Consider the following 21,432-nt stretch of genomic DNA (forward strand, 5'->3'; position numbering starts at 1 on the left):
TGAATTTATTGACCGATTTTGCGTCCGACGCTTCAAATTGGCTTTTTCTAGCAAAGACCTCATCGGGGCACCGGACCTTTTAGATCCTGAAAATGGTGGTTGCGCATTAATTAACTGGATGATTCGTGATGTGCCAAGAATGCAAAGAACAAATCTGCTTTGCAATTACCACGAAGAGCATGCGAAACAAAACAAAGTTGTTGAGAATATAATTGGCAATTTTTAATGCTGAACGAGCTGCGTCTGCAATCGAAATTTTCCATCGCCCTAATGACTTTAAATAAGCGATAAGGAACTCACTTTCAACTCGGAAATAAAAATAAAAAAAACAAACACGAACCTTAAAACGAACTTATAATTTATAATATCTACAAAAAACTCTCTTATTTGCTAAGAATCTCTTGAATCTCAGTCACATTCTTGCCTTTGGTCTCGATCATCACTAACTGGATGAAAATCGCCCCCAAGACGCAACAACCCCCAAACACCCAAAACAACTGCGCCATGCCCAGTGCCTCGCTGAGGATGGGGAATACCAAGGTAACCACGAAAGAGATGCCAAAACAAGTGGCTGACGCTATGGCCGAGGCTGAAGATTTCACGTTATCTGGGAAAACCTCACTGAGGACTGTCCACGGCACTGACCCAAGGCCGAAATTGAAACTCACAATATACAGCAGTAAACAAGCTATTGGTAACCACCAAAAATAGACCAGCATTGCAAATTGGTGTTGCTGGAGGAAGAAATATAGTCCAAGTAAAACTATTGAAACTGCGGATCCAAGGGTCGAGGCCAAGAGAAGCAATTTCCTTCCAAGTTTTTCTATCACAACTGAAGTGACCCAAACTGTAATCACTTGAATGATTCCCACCGCCATCGTAACAATTTCAGGTGGAATGCTGCTTCCAGTAGCTATGACGATATTTTCCAAGAATCCAGTCACTGCGTTTATTCCAGAAAACTGTTGCAGGATCAACAAGCCTGTCGCGATTATAAAGGCTTTCCTCGTTCCCCTTGACCTGAAAAGCTCCACAATCCCTCCCTTGAGGTGCCTTTGATGTTCTTCAATCTTCTGCAGCTCTGTCACGTGCTTTTGAGCCTGTTCACAGGATATCGAACGTAAATTTACTAAAACCTTTTCTGCCTCTTGGTATTGGCTATTTCGGACTAGATAAGAGGGACTATCTGGGGCATATAAAGTGAAGAATATGAGGAAGATTTGGAGAGGTAAGAGACAGGAGAGGCACAATATTTTCACCGTTAGGAAGCTTCCTATAGCGAAGGGATACAGAACACCTAGCGCCACGAAGATTCCTAGTATGCAGCTGAATTTGCCTCTGTTAGAGTCTGAAGTAATTTCTCCTGTGTACATTGTGAGCACCGTGAAGATGCCTCCAGTGCCTATGCCATAGAGCAACCTACAAGGGAACGATCCTGATAAGTCTCCAACATAAACGAATGCACGGATGTACCTTCCAAGATAATATATCTCTACTTTATTGGTGAAAGCTAAAAAGGTCATTCCAGCAGTCATTGGCAAGGAAATGGCGATTAAAGTCTTCTTTCTGCCGATTTTGTCCGCCGAAAAGCCAAAGAGGAACGGTCCAATAGCAGCACCAATACATAGAATTGAGGCAATTAAGCTGGCTTGGGAGGCATCTATCTGGGAGCTTAGAGGGGTGTCGGTGCCTTGGAGCTTCGGGAGAACGGGGGAGCTCCAAGAGAAGCCGATACCTCCAGCAAAGGCCAATAAATTTCCTGGAAATGAAGCTTTATGATTTCCGTCTCATTCTTGCTCCAAGCTGAAGGTTGCCATGCATATGCATACAGGGTGTTTTTTTTAACATGGGCATAGAGTGAAATGTATCTTGCTTTTTTTTTAAATAAGCTTCGGGAAAGTTCACTTAATAGACGTGATAATTATTCACGAGGGCGCTTTAGGTACTTGCGCCCATTAAATGTGCAGACTGTAACCGAAAAGGGATTCAAGCTCCCCGTTGCAGTCCTCAGGATCGAATGGCAGGAAAATTTGTGTTAGAGTTGCAATGGAATTTTCATTAAAAATCCGACACAGCTCTGCGAGGGTAAGAGCTAAAAAACACCACCTAAAAAGACTTTCATAAATCACACCCTGTTAGACAATTTTGGCTGATTTGGAAAAAAAGGCGAAATACATGGCCCTATGGCTCATGCTAAAAAAGCCCCTGTATGAAACGGTTAATAACAGTGCAATCAACTTAAGAGCGTAATCTGCTTTGACATTGTCCCAGGCTTTGAGGTGATTATCGAATTACTGCAATCACCCAATAAATGGATAATTTGTTATTTTTGGCTATCTCAAATTCTCCACTTATACAGGGTTGCTCATTAGTACGTCGAAGTGCGGTATCTCAGTAAATCTGCGTTTCAGAGGGAAACGTTTCACGTCGAAGTTTTCGATCATCAAGACGTGCGTGTTTTCAAATTTTTTGAAAATGTACAGGGTCCGCCATAAAGATGAGGTCGTATAAACTTGGGCATTGTTAAACGAAGCCCCCCGCTATTTTTGTCATTTTCGCTTTTATGTTCAAATTTTCAGTCAGTTCATGTAAAGGGTCTTGTGCCAAAAATTTCCCGTTTCCGAACTATTCGGGAAAATTCACGCATTCTGACTGGTGGAAGGTGTCGCGGAAATTGACGTTGTATCCTATCCGCTGTGAATTTCGGAATCGGGCTCCAAGAGGATCTAATAAGCTACATTTGGAGGTATTTTAATTTAAACCTCTATTGTACCTCTCGTTCCGACGCCATCGCTCGCCCGCACACTTTCGATCTCACGCCACGTCGCGCGATTCGATTTTTTCTAAAGTTTGTCATGCGCTCAGATTATGTCAGAACCAAATTTATTTATTCAACACTTTTCACTCGATAAATAGTAAATAAACAATCGATAATAAACGCCTTTAATGTATAAAACACGAACCCCGCTAAGAAAGATACAAAAATCGGAATATTTTACTAGTTATGGTCCTGAAGGGGTTATGTTACAGCATGATAATAATAGAATGGATTTGAAAAAGACGCGAGTTATGTGCATTTATCAAAATACGTGAAATTACTAAAAAGTTCCCAAAAATATATAAGCCACTGGAATTTTTCATATATATATATATATATGTCAAACGGCGCGTAGTGAGATTCGGGGAATACCCTATCAGTCGCCCGTTGGATTTTAACTAACTTAAATCTCTGCAAGGAGATAGATTCACCTTCGCCACCCCGTATATACGTTGCATGGTGACCCCTATGAGACACTCCCAAAAGCTGAAATATTTCCAGTTAAAAGAAAAAGTATGTAATACATTGTTGGTATATTGTTAGATTTTTCTAACGCCATGACCGATAGAGGGTTAAGAAAAGTCATCGCAAAATAGGCCTCCGCAGTTGCACGACATCAAATCTCAATAACGTGCCGATTTCAAATGGAGTGCCCCAATTCACTTGGAGGCATCGTGGTCGGAATCCAAAAATGTGCAAAACTACAGGAAATTATTTGATTTTTACGAAAATCGAGTATTCACTACGAATTCTCAAATTGTCCTCGATTTCAATTAGACCACTGTGACGGTCTTTCTAGAAAAAAAAAACCTGCTTAATTACTAATTATAAAGAAAATATTAACAAAAAAATATTAAATTAACATGAGAGTTCGAAAATAGAATAATCGTGCAGTCATCGATAGTCATGGAAAATATCAGAACGTCACTGGGCGTCACTGAGCAATGGCGTGATATTTACCCATGGTGACGTAACGGGTGCGACTTTTGAAAAATTTGGGGGCCGGAAAAGCGCCCCTTTTAAGGACTTAGAAGCAGAAATATTCAGGGATAAGATTATATTAACAGAAGTTATAAATTTTTGGTTTCCGAACACGATGCAGCTGAGAAAATTGGAGCATTTCAGTTGAGTTGTATAAGTAATTGAGGTTTAAAGTCACGTAACTTCGGATGTCTACTTCGGAGGTTACGAAAAACATTTTTTTTTTTTTTTCATTAAAACACGTCAAAACGCGACTTATTAGGTCCTCTTGGAGCCCTATAAGACCAACTGCAAAATCGGCAGTGGGCAGGATACAGCATTTACCATTGTGATGGCTTGCGGCAATGAAAAATTCCGAATTTTCCCTAGCGATTCGGAGGTGGGAAATTTTTCACACAAAACTTGTTACATAAGCCGCCCTTAAAATTTGACGACAAATCCGAAAATGGCCACAAAATCGGGGGTTGCGCTTCAAAAAATCCGGTTTCGTCCCAGCACGCTTTTATGGCACACCCTGTATATTTGATAATAATTTTTTTTTTAAACGCGCCCTTTGATGACCAAAAATTTTTTTTATGTGAAATATTTCCTTGCAAAACTCCTGTTTGTTGAGATATCACACTTCGACGCACTAATGACGAATCCTGGATCACCCTCGAACATACAGTTGAAAGATTTTATTTGAAAATCGGCATTTGCCTCTTCGGCCAAACAGCCTTGCCCCGGTTGTTTGGCCCCAAAATCCCTTCGCAGTGGCGGGATGTGATACGGGTCGAACGCGATGACAATGAGATTACCCAGTAAACATAGTGAATTGGTAATCCTCTGAATGCTGCGCCGTACCTCGTTGGAAGGACTGAGGATCTTCGTTTTTGGAAGCAAGTACAAACACTACGTCACCGGAAATCGATTGAATGGACACGAGGGTAAGACGACCAAGGGACGGCGAGCACCACCGTTTTAGTGCCATTTCTCACTAGCAAGGTAACGGGGCTAAAAGGCTTCTTCCACCGCTCGAAACTTGTTACACACACGCATACAACGAAGTCTTACCAAGAAACGTAGTCCTGTACAAAAAGAACGTGTCATCGGACACCACTTGCTTTTCTGGCTTCAAACTCTGGAAACTCTCCTTCCATTTACCGTGGTTATCCATCGTTGTCGGTCTATAAACGACTCCGGTATCATCCTTTTGATCAGTTAAGTCCCGCTTATCTGTATTGATATCCAAACTTATGGATACATCCTGGCCATTTAGCGGCTTTCCGAAATTGCTTTGAGGCATTTTCTAATTGAGACACGTACTTTCAGGGTCTTGAGAACTGGCTTTTTAAATGGGATAATAGTGCCCAGTCACCGCATATCCTGCAGCTCCTGTGTTGTTTAAGTTTAGTGAAGGCACAAGCTTTAGTGATAAAACATGTGAAAAAACTGGAAGGTTTCGGCACGGCAGCGGTTTTGTTACCTTGGTCGTATAAATCTTTAGATAAACACAATATGGAAATTGCTATTGTATTTTGTGTGCGGGTGCTTAAATCTTAGGACAAACTGGTGTTATCCATTGGCAAATAATAAAGACATTGATATTTCAGCTTCTTGTTTAGAGTTCATTATTTAAATGGTTATCTCGTTCAATTGTTACGCCATTCTACTAGGTAAACACGTAACTCTACAGGTATAAAAAATGGAACGTGGACGAGATCTTCGATCTCACATTTGTGGGTATTGCTGCATCGAATTTCTTTCATATTCATTGAAATGATCACAAATGTGGAATAAATTCGCGTGGATTACCATGCGAAACGTAAACTAAATGCAAATAACAATGCAGTTTAGTTATCATAACTCAAGCTCTTTTCCATACATAGATGTTTACCTCGCTGCGAAAATTCCGAAACAGGTAGCGAATGTGTAGTTGTCGTGTATAAATAATTCAATAAAAATTCTTGGTGGAAGTTTTCGAACTTGCCCCGGGAGCATGTACCTAGGTACACGGGGGCCGAGTCTGAGGCGAGAGGCTGTAGGATAGAATGAGAATATTTTAGAACTCTTGAATTTCTCTCGAACAGATCAATTAATTAAATTTATTACATATTAAGTGGCCCACAAGTCACATCGGTTAGCGATTTTTAGATGGAAAAAGCAATGGGTCGAAAAAAACGCCTTTCCATAGCCCCCCGACTAGGGGAGCTGTCCGGTCGGCGGAGCTTCCATACGAGCCCATAGGACCGATGAGCGGCACATCGAAAATTTCGATTTTTTTTCAAAAACCGTCACCCATTTTTGCCACTGCTCAAACCTTGAATCGCGGTAAGTGGAGCTGACGCGGATCGACCGTCTTAAAAAAATTGCTCGAATCGATCCTCTCGACCAGCTCTATAAAACACCGATGGCGGTTGGGAAAAAGTGCCTTTCCAAGCCTCTGCGACCTCAAGTGAGGTATCCACGGTGAACACATATCTAAAATTTTTAATTGCAATTTTGGAAGTAAAATTCGATTTTCTTGCGTTTTAGGTGTCGACGTGCGCGCCTCTGGTTTAAGTTCAAATCGTCAAGTTCGCTCGTCAAGTTTACTCGTCAAGTTCACTCGTCAAGTTCACTCGTCAAGTTTGGCTCCTCCGGAGGCAACTCTAGAGATTTCCAAGTTTTTTTCAAAAAGTGTGTACGTCACATACAAACGTGTTATTAAGAAAAATTGCGAATTCTGGACAATTTGGTGAAGAAACATCTGTTCTTGATGGATCTCGACGCTTAGGGGTATTATTCATAAGAGAATTAAATTTATTAGATTACTTATGAAATGGTAAGGTTGATAGTGCCTTTATTGCACCTATTAATTGCGAACATGACGTGTGAAATTCTAAATGAGAATTGTTTTTGAAAAACTCCGACTTCGCGTTCCATGGACTTATATATCTACGTTTGTCGAGCCTCGTTTGCAATACCAATCGATTTTGCTCGGAAGAACTAAAATTTTATTTGCATGACAGTACTCCATTTGACTACATTATTTGTTGTCTTTCTTAATAATTATTACGTTTACCAAAGGGTTCGTTAATAGTGACAGGTTAGCAACGAGCAATACATCGGTCAATTTAATTCATCCATCGATTAGAGGGGCACAAGATATCCTCGTCGGCGTATCAACCGCTTGTTGATATCTTGTCAAGTTTTCGAGGTACAGCACCATTTAGGTACTCGATTTTTGTGATGGTTTGGTGCCGGATATAACCGTTCGAAAAGAGTTCGGTTTCAAAGTTCAGGTTCCGAACACTTATTTTTATATTGGGAACTATTGGGAATTCGATTAGGAAGGAGTTTCTTTGATACCTAGTCCTTCCATAGCATATACCAATCAACTGGTATGACATCATATTTTTTTCTTCTTAGCGTCAAATGACATGTGGTATTCCAATTTCAAACATAAAAATTCGAGTTAATTTTCATATCTTAATTAAAAGGAAAAACATAAACGAAGTATCCCCACAGTCCGATTACTGATAGGTCCCTTTCCCATTTACTGTGTTAGCTTGGCTAGAAGGAATCTGCTGGGGCTTACCAGACGGGTTCCGAGATGGCGCCACATGTTAAAAGCAATCTATAACTAGACGGAAATTTTCGTTATTTCATTTAACGATAGAACGTATTCATAATAAGGTAATGCAAAAATTTTAGAATACCTCGACGTTTGCCTTAATCTACCTACAGTAAAAGGCTCTCAACGCTACCAATGGTTATACATCAATTTATTTTAGAAAAAGGTTTAATGGATGGATAAATTCATTGGAACAGTGAACTCTTTGTTTCTACCACTCTTAAAGAACTCCTTAGTTTTCGTAATAATAATCACTAGAATGAACAATGAACTTAATAAATTGCAATAAGCAAAAGAACTCGGAGCTTTTACATACGTCACGTTCGTAATTAATATGTAAAATAAAATTAAAGCCACCGTCCACCTTAATATTTTAGAGGTGATGGAATAAATTTAATTCTCTTATGAACAATAACTATAAGCCTTGTTCGGGTGACCTTTCTGCGGTTTACCCCCATTATCAGTAGTCAGGGTAACCACTCGGGCGACCTTCCTCGAAATGACCGTTGGGGTGACCTTTTCTCGGTGGCCTAAAAAAGTAATTCTACGCAGACCAGGGTTAAGGGGGAGCAGATCAAAATATTTTACAGCATTTTTTCTAAGTTTTTTGTATTGATTTGAATGTTCTCCGCAAATGAATGGGACGTCGGATGGTCATCAATTAGATCCCTATGCCTCAATCATCTGGATGGTATTGCGGAAGAAGAACTAAAAAATTAATAATGCCATTAAGGGCCTGTAATGGTATACAATTTAGGTCGGAAGTACGAAAAACACGCAAACCGCTCAATCCCTTATAAACAAGTTTTGTGGACTGAATGGTGAACGCATCATTAAATTTTCATGCAAATAGCTGCATTTCGAAGATTTGATACCTCCAACTGTTTCGGTTAACTTAAACTTTCCTATCCCGTCTGAAAATAACCAATTCGTAAGGAGCAATTTCTGGCGTCCTTTCTTCCAATTGTCCATTATCCCCAAGCAATTTTAGTAACGCCTAAAAATAGCGAGAGTAATTAACCGTAATAACACTGACATTTTGGTTCTTGTCGGTTTGTGTGGTAGCTGAAAGAAAGAGTTTCAGCCAAGGTTTCCATGACGCCATAATGTCAACAAATTCTCTCTCCCCAATGGAAATGGACGCTTTTGCGGAAAAGGTTAATAGCTTTTCCAGGAGAGTTTTCGAAACTACCTTATGTTTGAACCAAAGTATTCACCACATAAAATCCTATTTTACATCACAATTTTCGCCTAAAAAGAGTATAATTCATAAGGAACTGTGCACTATCGCGCATATACTGTGTGTCTATATTTTAAGAAATTAGGCGCAAAACATTCTTAAAGAAAACTTCCAGGGATATTTGCTGCTTGAAGATACGTTTCACTTTTCTAAAGTCTACGGCACGGGGTTGCGAAGACGGCTTCTCCAACAAGTCTTCCAAATTAGCATAGAAACTTTCGTGGAGTTTTTCTGACCAGTGCTTGAGAAAGTGCCGTTGTTTCGATAGCACGGAAAAGAATAGTTGTAGTCTGAGCACTAAATGATAGATTATTCCAAAATGAAGACGTGTGAATTGAGCCTCATCAAGTACTTGCTTTTTGGATTTAATTTGATATTCGCCGTAAGTTTTATAAGAATATCGTTCACTTTTTTAGGCGCTTCTGATTAGCCATTTATTGTAATAAAGAGTAATTTCCACGATATTAAAGAATTTATAAAATAAGGACATTAAACTTGATGAAAACTCTGTCTAAGCAAAGAGATTCGCAGTTGCTTCCAATACAACTTGAACAACATCGCCATGGTGTTTTAGCCGATAAAGTTGTTAGTAATAGGTTACGAAAGCTCGTCAATCAGCATTATCCTGCCCAACAAATATCCTTGTAAGACGTTAAATATCGGTCAGGTTCCTACCTGCTCCTGGCGTTGAATTTAAACAGAGACAATGGGACTTTTGACAATTTTTTCGAGAATCATCACTCGAGCTTACATTCACACTGGACGCCTATATCCCACGTGTATCCTCGACCGTTTATTTTCACCCTCCACTCTCCACCCCCTGAAATTTGCCGTGGGATACATGTGTGTCAGATGGGGTCGCACGTGGGTAAAAGGCATGGATGCTAGCACGTTTATAGAATTGCTTATAGCTAGAAGAAACAACACAAAAACCCCTTTTAATTACCGAATGCAAGACCCATCGACCTTTGTATGGGAAGTTCTTTGTCTGCGGAAAACTCAGAACTTCTCAGCTTTGTTGGGTACTGAGCATTGGTAGGGACTTCCACATGTTCCAGGCGTTGAATTTAAGCCAAGGTAGCGGGACATTTTTTTCGAAAAGAATTCGCACATTTATACTGGTAGACCATGTCGTACTTGTTTCTCTCAACCGTTCAATTTCAAATCCCTGGGAAAAATTTCTACTACTATCAATGCGATCAATGTTTATTGCTATAGCCAGTAAATTCGTAATACCCACAACTTTCGAGCATTTGCTTTCAGGGCCGTATAACGCTTGGTCCAAACATGAGCGTTTGGTCATACAGCTAACCAAACGCTGAAAAAAACACTGATTCAAAGGGGCGAAGTATAGCACTTACATTGCAAATAGATTTGCGGATTCTATTCGTCGTATTGTTCGTTCTGCGATGAAATTCTCAGATATATATATATAAAGATCAAGGATGGGCATTCTTAAAGATAGAGCATTTGCATCAATATAATTGTCAACGGCAGCAAATTTAGTTTACGGACGTTGCAGGCCAAAAAACTTCGTTCTTCGTGACAATATTACGCCCGAAATGATACCTACATTGGTATTAATTTTTTTTTTCTTTTCCAGATTTCTGGCATTGGTATTATAATCGCGGGAGCCCTGGTGCTATCAGATGTCGGAGAGTTTCGACATTTCATGGAGAGCAGCGTTTTGGCCCCTCCCGTAGTTTTAATTGTGGCAGGATGTATAGTATTCCTTGTGGCGTCTTTAGGGTGTTATGGAGCTATTAGGGAGTCATACTATATGCTGATGGGGGTAAGGATTTAGTATTGCATTTCTTGCATTGAGGAACGAGTATATGAACGGAGGAGCAAAAAATCCTTCCTTAAACCTGAAAGTCGCAATATTCATCACCACATATCTGCTTTATTTTGATTATTTGTTTTCTGCTTATCAATGCTCCCTTTTATTCCCTGTCTGTAACGATCAATGCTAATCAATGGGCTAATTAAGATCATTTTATTCACCATTGAGTCAAGAAATTTTACAAAGCCAAGTAATAATACGCAAGATATCTGCATAGGTATTTAGCATACTCGCACAATTATCTATGCAGTAACGTGTACCTAAACTCACTAATGTGATATCAGAAGTAACGTTTAATAATGTTAAAAGTACGATAAGATTGAAATATACGACAGAAGATACTTAAGCAACTGAGCAAAACTTGCAAGAATGTTGTAATGTTTTTGTGGACAGGTTAACAAACTAATTCAATAAAACACTGAACTTTTTTACGGTGATTCATGATACAAACAGCAATGGAATTGTTAGGTGATTTAATTAGGTATTATTAATACTGCCGCCCTCACTCGCGCACCTTGCTCATCGACCATGCGGCGATTTATCATAGGCAGCCAATCATACACAAAAATTCCAAAACGGGGCAATATTCAATTTCATTACTGAAAAATTCCTGGATATAAATTAATAATTATAACTGATAAATGAATAAATAATTTCGTGATTGAAAATTTCAAAAATTGCTAGGCCTAGCTATCTGTAATGCTACATATATAAATACGCACGTCTAGACTTATAAGTGGTAATTACTTAGGAAAAACCGACAAGGATTTATCCAGTTTGATTTTTTTTCGTCTTCAATGAGGAAGAAATTAGATGTTTTCCGTAGGTGAATCATTTTATTGAATCACCGTTTAATTGTCGCTACAATTATTACTTAGATGCGTCAACTGAAAATTGCTTTCTGTTGCATTAAACGAGCTTTTTTTCTTATGGAAATGAGACATTTTTGTTACACTATGCAAATGGAGAAATGCGAAATGAATAGAGTTTGACGCCGTACATTAGATGTTCAATAATAACCATTTACGACTTACAAAATATGTCTTATGCTTCATGCGAAAACTGAGATGAGTCACGCGTCCTCTCCTACATGATTTCCCTAATTGAATTTTTTTTAACGGGCTCATAAAAATAATATGTCCTTTACGATATACATACACCGAGCTATAATAATTTGGTTTTTGTTATTTGTTTACGTCTACTAAGGTAAAGCAACCGCAACAAATAGTAGATTTCTCCTTGGCCTGATTTGCTCCGCGCAGTCCGACTACCCACACCTGAAATGGAGCCATTAACCCATACATCTGCAATGAAAATACAGAAATAAATAATAATTTGTTATGTAAAGATTCTTAAAACTTGGACAAATATTTCATTATTTACGTAATATCATAACTTGGCCCTGAGAAGACTGGTGCGATGTTAAGCACCCATTTGCCGTCTCACTTTGCCTCTACTTTGATCTCTGAAATTGGAATGGAAGCTTTGATTAATTATGAGTAGATTCATTGAGTGCGCAGTTCGCGCACTTGCGAACCAGCGCAGCGGCAAGTTGGTGCTGGCCGGAACAAAACGTTTTTCTTTTGCGCATCTCGGAACGTCCGCGAATGCGTTCACTCATACGGAGAAAATCCTTTTAAACGTTTATCGAAGTAAATCCCAATGGAACTCACCCATTTACAGGTGGTAATAGCACCTTGCGGCCGTTAGTCATCGATTTAAAATCGTATTAATCGATGAATAACTAACGATTGTTTACAAAAAGAATTCAAATTAAATTCGACACACACCTTTTAACTGCAATTTAACAATCATCAGGAAAATATGTTAACAGCGGCGCTGACTCATTGACAATTTATCTAAAAGAATAAAATTACTGCAAGACAAGAAAAGAAAAAATTTATATCTTAGAGAAGTGAGAACTGCCAATATCGTGTGTATCATATTGGTATTACAATGTGAATAAATAGGAAGTTATAGGAACGGTAATATTCGTAGTTGTGTTGCGACTCTTGTTGCGAACCCGTACATGGCTGCAAGGCCATTTCAAAGATTTCTTTAAGAGGAATAATAAATTATGTTTTAACTATGATGAAATAGCGTATTAATGACTATGTATAGATTGCTGATTCATAGACAGAGGTGTGTGAATAGTTCATTTTCATGACATTAAGCTGAACGAGCATCCGAAAGCACCATGACATACGGGGTGTTCGTTAAACATAGCAAAAAAATTCAGGGGGTTTTTACTTGGACTAATCTAGGAATATTTTTTCTTGAACGATTTTCGGAGAGCCTCTTTGCCCAGAAGATTTGGAGCGGGACAAATTTTCAACGACAGCAACGTTTTACCATTAAATAAGTATTAGATGTGAAGCTTCGCAATCTACAAGAACTATTGAAGATGGCTACTCCTAGCCAGGACACGAGAATCTAATTTTCTCCTCGCCAACTGCCGAACTCCTCAAAAAACACTGAGGTCGTTTCCTATTGAGTTGCACTCAGCGATGATGCGATTTTTCAAATCTTCCACATTCTCCACAAACCTTCCAAAGTATTCACCGACGTCTTCGCAAAACAGGCACATTGGAACGAAGTGGAAGACCAACGGCTGAAAGAATGTTAAAGTGGATCACGCTCTGTTGGACACGACAAAGAAAGATCCAGGGACTGGCGCTGATTCTTTTTTTACTGTCGAAGCGGATTTCTCAATTAATGGATAGGTCTAGGTAGACCTCACAACGACTATTTCACTCGAGGTAGTCATTTTCCGCAGTTATTGTAGATTAAGAAGCTACAGATGTCACATTTGCCAATAAAATATCGCTATTGTCGACATTTTTTTCGCCCAGTCCCTTCGGAATCAAACGGCTTTTTGACAGTCGCTAAAGGACGAAATGTTCTTAGAATAGCTCAGAAAATAGCCCCCCGAATTTTGCCGCACGTTTAAAGGACGCCCTGCGTAAGAGCTGTCCTTAAACCAGAAAGTATTTTGTTTCATCACGCTTTTTTGACGAAAACCCAGAAATTTTCGCGTAGTACTTTAGTATAATTAATAGCTTTGCCTAAATCTGGACTGTTACCGGATGACCAACCATACGCAGGACATGAATATGGTAATTAGCCTAGATACAGCTGAACCATAATAGTAAGATGCAATACGTAGATTAATGCAACGGTGGACACGTTACATGCAGTGAAAATTGATTGCGCTATAGCAAAATGTCCCTATTTGGACCCTTGTTTTTTCCACAATATAAACGCATAAAGTATTTAGGTCCTTTGTATGCAGTACTTTTTTCGCTACTGTGGACAAGGCGTTTTAATGAGTGCGAGTGAAAGGCAATTAAGCGATTGATAAGTGCGAGAGAGACAAGCTACCCCTTCCATTCTCAACGATCGGCTAATGTCGGAGACACGCGAGCAATGAGCCTTCGTTTAAGGTTGAATGTAGTTTTGCGTGATTTTGGAATGCAATGCAATGGACATGCAAATTCGAACGCGTCACTCTAGAACAAATTCTATGATAAACATTAATGTAGCTTCATTACTGCAAATACCATGATAGAAATGAAAGTTTCTGAACTCATCAATTGAGAAACGAGCCATTTTTATGACACGATCCGTCCTCGGATTAAGGCGCAAGTCAACGGCGCTGGCCGATCGTCGACGGCGGAAAGGGAAACGGTAGCCTGTCTCTCTCACAGTTATCAATCGCCTAATTGCCTCTCGCTTGCACTCGCTAAAACTCCACTTGCATAGCAGCAAAAAAGGTACCATGTACAGACTATAGTAATTTGAGGAGATTGACATAGTCATTAAGGCTAATGAAAACATGTTCCCCGTAATACCCCTTGAACCCAAAAGATTTTCCGATAAAAGCCGGAAAATGATCAATACCCGGAACTAATTTGACTTTTCCTGAACTAATTAAATGGCTATCTTTCCAGTTTGCCGTGTGCCTGTCGATAATCTTTATTATCGAACTGGCAGTGGGCATCGCAGCCGCAGTTTACAAGAACGATGTCCACGAGGAGCTGAAGAATTTAATGCGCGAATCCATGAATCGATACCAAACCAGCGAATCTGATAAAATTGCCTGGGATAATTTGCAAATGAAGGTAACTTATGGATTAATTTCTGTAAAGCCCCATTTAGTTTTTATGGAATACCACAAATTGCCCCTGATCATGCAATATTAGCCTGTTCTGGACGCGATTAATGCAAGATTTTGCCAACAAAGCTGTGAAACACTTAAAAATAGACATTTTCGTCTGGTTAATATTGCCCAGGTCAAAACCTTCTTGAGAGAAAAATTAGTGGGGGTAACAAACCTGAAGTCGTATTAATCATAAATTTGTAAATAGAACAATTCAATTGTTCAAAACTCAGTTCTGCAAGAATTTGGTCGAGCACCTAATGCAGGATAATTATCTGGACGGCGGGGTACTGCCGAACTTTCCTATACGTTCACATACCAGCATATCATCTAAACCTGCTAAATTGCTTCTATCCGGTAAAACAATATATTTTCTTAGCTAAAACAATGATGTTAATCACCAGTGAGTGAACAAAGGCCTTCCATATGGACAGTCTCCTTCGAGCGTGTTATTAGATTTAATTGGGCAAATTCGTAAAAACACCTCTCTTCGTTCTTATGCGTCCAGTCTTATGGCGTCACATTCAATTGACCTCAGTTAGGTATTTAAAGGTCATTCTTTATTTTAATAATTTTATAATTCTCTGCAACTCGGCGGTACTTCCAACGAAGTGGTGATTCACCTTTATTAGCAGGAACTTAATAGTTAGGTCATTAGCATATACGTTCAGTTTACTCGTATTTTTTTAAAGTAGTTTGGTCAATTCTCTAGGCAGTGGTGGGTCATACTACGATTGAGAATTCGCACCTACGAGGGTCTCGTGGCGTGGCGGATTTGGATTTATTAATCTGGTTTATTAACGACGACGCAGCGAGTGCGTAAATGAATAAACGCCAAATGACATAGCAAATAATCGGATGCGATACTACAAGAGTTCAGATTTATCCAGATATGATTCAGCTTATCGAATGTATGCTTTACTTCCGCTAACGAGACTTGTTCGCATCAAACTCACGTGAGCGCAACTCGAATAATTTTGGAACAGCCCGAGTGGTACCAGGAAGATACAGTGGGCAGGCGAGCAAGAATACGTCGGACCCGAGCTCAAGTGGTACTTTACAGGACAATTCCATGATCTTACAGAATCGTGGAACTTCTTCCTGGTCAGAATTCTGGATCTATGAGCCCGATTCAAAATCCCGGATTACGTGAATCCAGAATTTTAATTTTGAGAGCGATTAGATATTATTGATAATGATAATTTACTCCATTCTTTATCCATTAGTATTATTTGGTCGCTGCTGTTGATTCGTCTGGCAGGAAACCATGATTTGATTGAAATTTCTCAGCGTTGAAAATCAAACATATCTAAAAACGGGAAAAAGTAAAAAATGATTAAGGAAAGGTTTTTTAATAGAATCTATGAAACTAACGAATTTTAACACTCAAATACCCCGAACTAGGCTCTACGGTACTATCTATCGGCTCTAATCGTTCTGTGAGATAACTAGATAAGATCGAAAGCGCGTTTAAAGGGCCGGTGGCCTTGTCAATTTCAACGTCATGATCTGTCTAATTTTCTCCTTGGGCTCAAGTCTAACAAATAATTGTCATTAACGTCACCATGCAGTATCCGTAATACGAGGTGCGTTCAAAAAATATCAGGAATTTTGTAATTTTCTGAGCTGTACCAATTCTATTTATGCGATATTTCGATAATTGTGTTCAAGAACAAAGAATATTACCTAAAAGTTCACGTCGTTTGCGTGAAGTATTTAATTTTTTGCGCCATGATAATGGACCCGCTCACACTTCATTGCTTGCTCGCCAATTTTCAAGCAAAAACAATATAGTAATGATACCACAACCTCCATATTCACCAGACACGGCTCCCTGTCACTTATTTTTGTTTCCGAAAATAAGTGTCAATTTAAAAGATGGTCGTTTTGCTAGCACAGAAGAGATCGAATGCGCGTCGCTGAAAGAGCTAAACAGCATTCCAAAGTTTGAGCTCCAGAAATGTTTCGGGGATCGGAAGAAGCTCTGGCACACCTGTATCTTATCGAACGGGGACTCTTTTGAAGGGGATAAAACTGACATAGTTGAATAAATAAAATTCTTTCCAAAAACTTCAAATTCCAGTTTTTCTCTAAACATTTCAACAAACATTTCCAGTTACACTGTTGTGGTGTCGACAGACCTACCGATTGGGACAACAATCGACCTTTGTCCTGCTGCCAGCCTGTACGTGAAGGGGCGCCCGATCCAACCCCTCAACATTGCCAGAATGCCCGAACCGGGGAAGAGATTTTACATTCTACGGGATGTTTCGATGTGATCGAGATGAAAACCCAAAATGCTTCCAAAGTGTTGATTGGAGTGGGAATTGGAATTGCATTTATTGAGGTAGGCGAGTGAGGGTTGCGATGGAGGTTGAAATATTTTTTTCTTATATAGGTCATTGGGATAGTATTAGCTTGTTGGTTGGCGACAGCGATCAAGAAGAGAAACTGAGCAGTTGCACGGAGATCGGAGTTTAGTAGGGCAAGAGGTGTTCACTAGAAGACGACTAGAAAGTGTTGTGTCGCACTTACATATAGAAGAATAGATTTTCTAAAAAGGGCACTTTTAGAAAATAGTTTTAGTTGTAACTGGAACTACTTGATTATTAAAATATGACAATTTTAATAGGTGCATTGATAGTTGTTAGAGGATAATGTGCTATTTGTATGAATACTGATTCACCGCGAACCATCCCTAAGTATTAGTACTCGGTACTCACATTCTGTTAAATATTTTGTGGCAGCACTCATTTTACTTGATAAGGACCTAAAGAACAATGTGGATTTTTAACAGTAGTTAAATTTTTAATTTTTTCAGCGATTTTCAACTCTACAACTCTCAAAAGGTGGATATCGTTGTTCACTGAACTAGATACCAAGAGCCTAGGTCTCGAAAGGGTAAAGTGTTTAAGGTAACGCCCAAATCCTCGGCACACATTCTTCCGTGAGTTGTACAAGATTTCCAAAATTCAAAGTGACATTTTATTTTCATTTTGCTGTATTTTTTCACAAATGGGTACGTCCTGGTATTATCCAATGGCATGCTAACGTTGTAATATTGCAGAAATAAACTTATTTGAATTACACATCTGCTATCCTCTCTAGCCGGCAGCGACAGAAGACACGATCACGTGACTTATTAAGAGCGTCACGGGCTTCATATCGTGCAGTGATCCCACGTTTTTTTTTTTAATTAATATATAGCAAGGACTTCACAGGCTGTCTAAGCTACCTGTTTAAGAACTTGGGCACTTTGCCAGCAGTAACGATAACGACACCGATAATAAGTAGTCAGAAGCACCGTTTTGGTTTTCAAGAGGACAATTTTTACCATCGACGTTGATGAATAAAAACACAATAGTTTAAAACATTAAATTAAACCACAACGTTAACAGATTAAGCGGCAACCGTGCGGAAAAGTAAGATTATGTTTTGACATTCAAGTATATCGTTATCCTTTTTTAACGCATTCAATTTGTACGGCTCGTCATTCCACGTGAGACGAGTCTCAATCGTTACATGTTGTGACGTAAATAAAACTTACCTGATTTGAACTGTTTGTTGTTCATGCCGTGAGTTTGAAACATTTTTGTTCAAGCAGGCTTTAGAATTATTGGACGCCAGGTCCGTATGTCTTTGATATATTCTCCTACATAATCTCGAACGTAAACAAAAAAACTTAACCTCACTTAAATACAACTGTTTACTTTTATTACTGTGGTGTTTTATTAGAAATAATCTCTTTCAAGACTTAACCTTTAAGCCAATGGCAATATCTCAGTCTCTTCATAATCCGGGGACTATAGTTCCTGAACGTTGTATGGATATAATCCTTTTTTTGTTATGTTGGGATTGTCATTCAATACTAGCCTCACGTTTTCAACAAGTTCTGGGGTTCGTTTAGTTGGCACAGCACTTCCCAATTTCCTTTGGGCACTGCCAATTTCCCGAAAAAAAATTCACATCATAATTCGAAGTGTTGCGGAATTGCCATTCCAGCAAGACTCGATCGTAAAGACCTTTTGTCCCAATGTAAACGCCGCTTTTAGCACTCCGGGAACTTTACCTTACCAACGCACAAGTCCGGGGAGACTTAAAAAAGGGTATTTACGATAAAATCCAACTAATAATAAATATAAAAAGAGCCGTATTTAAGTGAGGTTAGGTTCATTTGCTCATGTTCAAAATTATGTGGACGAACCGATCAACGACATACGGATTCGGTGTCAAACATTTCCAAAGCCTACGTGACCGAATTTTTTTTTAAAAAGTACCTGTTTTGGCATCGATTTATTGTTTAAAAATATGTGTCGGGTTGATGCAAAATTAGCGATTTTTCAACAAAAACGTGTTTAAATAATTATTCTGGAGCGTATGCGCCATTGATTTCAATCGCGGCTTCCCATTTGCCTGGTAAAGGGTCGATTTCGCGGGCAAAGGTCTCTCTCAGTTCTTGGAGGGAGTCCATGCTTCGACAGTGGCCACCAAGCCACCCAAATCGTCGCAAATTTTGTTTGTTTGGCAGTTTTTCAGCGATCCATTGACGTGATAATTCGTCGGGCTTCGGTAGGTGAACGGAGCGGATGTGGGACCAGACCCCATCCCTTATTGGCGATGGAGTTGACCGTCGAAGACGGTCAAGTCAGGAAGACGTCGCTGTTAGTGCTGAATTGTCGTTTGCTGTTTCTGTCCAGAGAGCGCCGCTGTAGCCGCTCATCCTTCTCCTCTCACCAATAACAAACGCCGTTTGAAGTAGCTTCTCGGGGGGTGATTCCGCTTCTGTCCCACTGGACACACCACATAACTTTTTTGCAGCGGACATCTTTTGGTATTTCTTTGGGTGAAGCACCTGGCGATGCACAAACCTTTTTTCTCTCGACGTTTTCGAACAGCAACCACGATTCATCGCCCGTGACGAGGTCCTTTAGAAACGGAGTCTGTTCGTTTCGTTGCAATATAAATCGGCAACAATTCAGACGCATTCGACTTTGTCGTTGCAGGAGAGTTCGCTCGGGCCCCATTCAGCCAGTATCCTCACTTTTCCGAGCCCCTCGGGATGGTGTACGTGGACATTGAAGTCTTCGGCCAACACTAGGGCGTTTGTCCGGCAAAGGTGTCTCATCGTCGATTGCCGATGGTTCCATCTTCGTCTGCGAACTTTCCGTGGCCCGTTTTGAGCTTATTAAGCCATCTTTCCAGCCGCTGTTGGCTTGTCGTTCCTCGGCCTTTCATCGTTTCTCGAAGTGATAAAGCCCAATACGGCGAATGGGGAGATGATTTACGACGCGAATTTTTGTTGCCGAAGTAGAGAGGGTTTTTTTCAAAAAAAAAAGTAAACGAAACGTCATTTTTGCAAGAAAAAAAAAGGCGAAAAAATCGTCATTAACTCTGTACCAATCGAATATTTCAAGACGTTGCTGGGAAGATGTTTGCTCCGATAATTTAACATTTGTTCCCCTAACTGCATACACCGTTTAGCAACTGCTTCCTCAAATTCCAACTGCATGACTAACCCCACAGTGGCTAATTTTATACTACTTATGAGCTTCGCAATTTTCCTAGAACAGTGCACCGTGGTTGAATTGCTAACATGACCATTAATAAATAATTAGCTTGCTACGTCACCCACTAGCAACAATAATCGAAATATTTTCAGTTCTTCGACCCTAGAGCGAATTACCGAAAAGGTGTTACGGCACTCTGTTCAAAATAGTTCTGAAGTGGACGCAGCTGTCGCAATGTTCCTCTTGGTTACGCAACGAACGTTCCTTCTATCTGTGTCGTGCTCCTACTTAATGACTAAAGTCCATTGCTTCATACATGCGCGCGTTCCTTAATAGAAGAAAGGAGAAAGTTATTTTCCAGTGACGAAATCAGTATCATTTAAATATTATCGTCCATTAGCGTTGCGTTTTTCGGATGCGGCAGCTGATCAATTATTAGCGAAAACCGGACATTTCCGGCCCCTACCCCCTTTTCCCCTAAATTTTCATCCGCGATCTGGCATCTCTACGGTGAACTTCACGGGCGTCTTTATGGATCAAGTTCTTCTCGTTGACAATTAAAACACACGCGATTGACCACTACTTATTCCATTACGGGGTACGACTGCCCCGTACCAACATCAGTGTGCAACGACGTAAATGGATGGCAAGATCGGCAACGAATCGATGGTTTTCGCTTTCAAGGATCTCAATTCTTCGAAATTTCTTAATAGCTCAAGTGTCTGATTTAGACAGGGTGTTGATAGAAGCGCTGATTAGGGGAAAAACTAAAGTGAACGCCAAGACTCGACCTCTTTATTAACTTGAAGGTGCTTAAATGTGCGGCAGCCTTAAATTCGCTTAATTGGTATAAATAAGCAGAACAAGGTGATTTTTTTTTTAACCACACAGGACGACTATTTAGTCACTAATCCAGTGTGAAATTGGTTAAGTATGATGAAAATGTCTATTATTTCAATTAAAACCTCTGAACTTCATGATGCGATGATATCGGTCGAACGGCGACGAGAGGGCGAACGGCACAGGATGAACGGAGGACTCTTCTTATCAATGAAACGCGGATTGAACTTGAGCCGGGAAGAATTTGCATGATCGCAGCTGCTGCTAGGAAATGTTGCCGAGGCACGTACGAAAATTACCAGTGGAAGCTTTTATGGTAAAAGAGCAAATTTCACACTAATAAAGCTAACGAAACGATCTTCGAACGTTTTTCGCTTAATCACACACAGATAAAGAATTAATAACTTGTCTTAGGAGATGCGTCCGTACACCCGCTCTAGTAAAAAATG

General features: G+C 39.8%; 2 protein-coding genes across 2 annotated transcripts; one reads left to right on the forward strand and one right to left on the reverse strand.

Moving 5' to 3' along the window:
* Positions 1 to 331: 331 nt before the first annotated feature.
* On the reverse strand, positions 332 to 5,240 carry LOC136346435 (facilitated trehalose transporter Tret1-like). Its single transcript, XM_066295571.1, has 3 exons — positions 4,853 to 5,240; positions 1,474 to 1,759; positions 332 to 1,419 (listed from the first exon to the last, which is right to left on the reverse strand). Exons 1-3 carry the CDS (start codon positions 5,082 to 5,084, stop codon positions 384 to 386), a joined length of 1,554 nt encoding a protein of 517 aa, XP_066151668.1. The 5' UTR covers positions 5,085 to 5,240; the 3' UTR covers positions 332 to 383.
* A 3,552-nt stretch (positions 5,241 to 8,792) lies between these two features.
* Positions 8,793 to 17,797, forward strand: LOC136346461 (CD63 antigen-like). The gene is made up of 5 exons (XM_066295635.1): positions 8,793 to 9,016; positions 10,238 to 10,426; positions 14,428 to 14,598; positions 16,753 to 16,983; positions 17,035 to 17,797. The coding sequence occupies exons 1-5, from the start codon at positions 8,936 to 8,938 to the stop codon at positions 17,089 to 17,091; spliced, it is 729 nt and encodes a 242-aa protein (XP_066151732.1). The 5' UTR covers positions 8,793 to 8,935; the 3' UTR covers positions 17,092 to 17,797.
* Positions 17,798 to 21,432: the final 3,635 nt, after the last annotated feature.

The sequence above is a fragment of the Euwallacea fornicatus genome, chromosome 23, assembly GCF_040115645.1.
Source record: "Euwallacea fornicatus isolate EFF26 chromosome 23, ASM4011564v1, whole genome shotgun sequence".
Lineage (NCBI taxonomy): Eukaryota > Metazoa > Arthropoda > Insecta > Coleoptera > Curculionidae > Euwallacea > Euwallacea fornicatus.